Genomic DNA, 3,091 nt, shown 5'->3' on the forward strand with positions numbered 1-3,091 from the left:
TATTGGCTGAAGTACAGTTGTAGTCAATCCATCACTTACAATTGTAAGTGATGGATTGACAAGCTTAGAACATGCAACAGTTGCCAAAAACGAAAGGACATGCAATATATATATATTAACACATTTGTGCTGAATATTTTACAAGGAATTGGCAAGTGAAAATAAAAATGCACATTCTTTAAGGGTTCGAACAATTAAAATGCATGTTATGATTATCGAAAAAAAAAAGGCATGTTACCATCAAGCCATGTGATGTGGTCAATGGTCTTTTTTTTTTCTTTTCCTTTTTTGGGTCAAATGGTCGGGCTTGATTTGCTTTAGGCCAAGTGCTCAACAGTCAACAAGTCATATCCAATTTCTATTTCAAATTTGTCGTGCCAAAAGTATTAAATTTGTTAAGGGTCCGTTCAATTTAGGCCTTAAAACAAGTGGCCATTCTTTATTTCGCAGACTCACATTTCTTGGGGCTCACGGACGGACATTTGTGGGACCCGCAAGGCATGGCTGCTTGTCACTCTTTAGTCTCAGGTGTCTTTCCGGGCAGCCAACGTGAAAAATCCACTTATAAATAACAACGGCCACCGAAACAACTTTGTTCATCATATCCAAATATAAGATAAATATCATGTCTGTCACAATCATGGAGGAGGAAGTGGTTATAGTCGGGGCTGGCATCGGCGGCTTGGCAACTGCAGTGGCCCTGAAGCGGGTCGGAGTTAGGGCGTTGGTGTTGGAGAGGGCGGCGGAGCTGAGGGCGACCGGAGCAGCCCTCACGCTCTTCCCCAATGCGTGGCTTGCCCTCGATGCCCTTGGAGTCGCTGATAAGCTTACCGCTCTCTATGCTCCCATAGAAAGGTAAATTCTTCACAATTATTAAGTTCACGCAATTTTAATTTCTGTGAGAAGTTAAAGATAGTATACATGCTTCGTTGGTTCTCTAATCTCTTACATATTTGATGAATGAATTCAGCGAATTTGTTACTGATGTCAAGACCAAATCAACCCAGCAAGTGCTCTACGCTTCTAGCGGAAGGTACCATTCCCAATTCGTTGCTTCTTGTCGAATATAAGACGTACGCATGTTCGCGTGTTATCGTTGCAAATTCGTTTACATGCTCGCTTGATGCAGAAGGGGACCAAGACCGGTACATCGAAAGGCCCTCTTACAAGCGTTGGCCGATGAGCTGCCCTCGGATACGATCCGCTTCTCTTCAAAGCTCACCTCCATTGAGTCAGAAGTCGAGGACGGTAATCGGATTTCGGTTCTTGGACTTGAAGATGGAACAATTATCAAGGCTAAGGTTCCAACCTTTTCATTTCATCTCCGGCATCGAAAACAAAGTTTGTTATTTGTTTCTTTTAAATGAGGAGAGACGTCCAAATTTTTGATAAATTCTCTTTTTCTTCATATTCGTCTAATTTAGGTGGTGATTGGGTGTGATGGAGTTCACTCGATGGTCGCAAGGAGGTTGAAATTGAATGCACCGGTCCATTCGGGCTGGTGTGCGGTTCGTGGGCTTTCTGTGTATCCGGAAGGCCACGGGCGTGGCTGTTGTACTGTTCAGCAATACGTCGATGTATCCAAAAGGGCCGGTTTTGTTCCTCTCAATGACAATGAAATCTATTGGTTCTTTGTTTGCAAAACACCTCCTAAAGGTAATTAAGTTCTCTCTCCACTTCCACGTGGAAAAATCAGCTCCGTCTATTTATTTTTTCAGTTACAAAAGAAGTTCATGGACCTAATTAAATGAAATAATAAACTCGGTCTATTTAGATTGACGTGAACAAGAATAGTCCAATGTCAAGTCTCAGGTGGACATATTCTTTTTTTTTTTTTTGTTTAAATCCCCTTGGCATATGGAAAGATGTTACTCATCGATTGATACAAGACCATATACTATGTTCATGGACCTTCATCGTAACGGAAAAAATTGATACAAGACCATTTTGGTTAATACAGTACACATACGTTATCGTTTCAGGCAAAGATATTGGAAGCGATCAAGAATCAATACAAAGAGAAGTAATCGAGAACTTGGCCAAGGACTTTCCGATGTCCTACCATGACGTCGTCCAGCACTCAGATCTCTCAACGCTATCGTGGGCGCCACTCCTGTTCCGTTACCCATGGGATGTTGTTCTCGGAACCCTGAACACGGAGAACATCACAGTAGTTGGCGATGCTATGCACCCAACAACCCCTGACCTCGGGCAAGGCGGCGGCATGGCCCTTGAGGATGCTGTTGTTCTAGGCCGACACTTAGAAAACTTGACAGGCCCTGATGGTAAGCTCAGGCTTGTAGACGTAAGCCAGGCCCTCGGAAAGTACGTAGGAGAAAGGAGGTGGCGGACCGCATGGATCATCACCGCCTCATTCTTGTCCGGTTGGATCCAGCAAGATGGGTCAGGATGGTGGATGAAGCTCCTTAGGGACGTCTTTTATAAAACTATCCTAACCAAACTTTCTAGCTAGTACCTGAAAAAATGTGAAGAGCTATCTCATTTTCCACCGAAAAATAAATGAAAGATATTACTTGTCATTCATCCTAGCTAGGGATAGGTTCGTCGCCATCGCAAGTTCAAAGCTTCAAGATGGTAATTTGCATGTCCTAGAATTTTATATGATACGGTACGCATACATTAAATTTCTCATCGTTGGTGCATCGTGATGAAAATCTATTGACAATAGGTACCCAAAAAAGAAAAAGAGAAATGAGCTTAGCACCAGAGAAATTTTACGTTGCAATGAACAAAAAGTGGTTGAATGGTACAATCAAATATGCCACTAAAATTTTCAAGTAAAATTCTCTCCAAAATTCATATTATTTATTTATAATCTAAGTAAAAACTTCAAATTCTATTTACTTTTTCACCCAAAAAATTATATTTAACTTGTGTCAGGGAAAAGTAATAAATCAGAAATTTAAGTATTCTACTCTAAATCATTCTTAAAATACGTGTAATTTTATAATAAAAAACGTGATATTTACTTACAAATCTATAATTTGCCTTATATTGAGGTATTTTACTACGATTATAAATTGATCACTTGGGTAATACTACTACGGTCAAAAACTGCCACCACGGTTGT

General features: G+C 40.8%; 1 protein-coding gene across 1 annotated transcript; it reads left to right on the forward strand.

The window, feature by feature from the left end:
• Positions 1-581: 581 nt before the first annotated feature.
• On the forward strand, positions 582-2,650 carry LOC116210219 (monooxygenase 2-like). The gene is made up of 5 exons (XM_031544064.1): positions 582-855; positions 971-1,033; positions 1,130-1,301; positions 1,425-1,656; positions 1,983-2,650. Exons 1-5 carry the CDS (start codon positions 626-628, stop codon positions 2,471-2,473), a joined length of 1,188 nt encoding a protein of 395 aa, XP_031399924.1. The 5' UTR covers positions 582-625; the 3' UTR covers positions 2,474-2,650.
• The last annotated feature ends 441 nt before the right edge of the window (positions 2,651-3,091 follow it).

Source organism: Punica granatum, chromosome 6, assembly GCF_007655135.1.
Source record: "Punica granatum isolate Tunisia-2019 chromosome 6, ASM765513v2, whole genome shotgun sequence".
Taxonomy (NCBI): Eukaryota; Viridiplantae; Streptophyta; class Magnoliopsida; order Myrtales; family Lythraceae; genus Punica; species Punica granatum.

What these genes read in the sequence shown, in the direction of transcription:
- LOC116210219 (XM_031544064.1), top strand. Translation starts at nt 626, where the DNA reads ATGTCTGTCACAATCATGGAGGAGGAAGTGGTTATAGTCGGGGCTGGC. An exon ending in GAACAATTATCAAGGCTAAG is followed by an intron (nt 1,302 to 1,424) that starts GTTCCAACCTTT and finishes CGTCTAATTTAG; the next exon opens with GTGGTGATTGGGTGTGATGG. An exon ending in TTGCAAAACACCTCCTAAAG is followed by an intron (nt 1,657 to 1,982) that starts GTAATTAAGTTC and finishes TTATCGTTTCAG; the next exon opens with GCAAAGATATTGGAAGCGAT.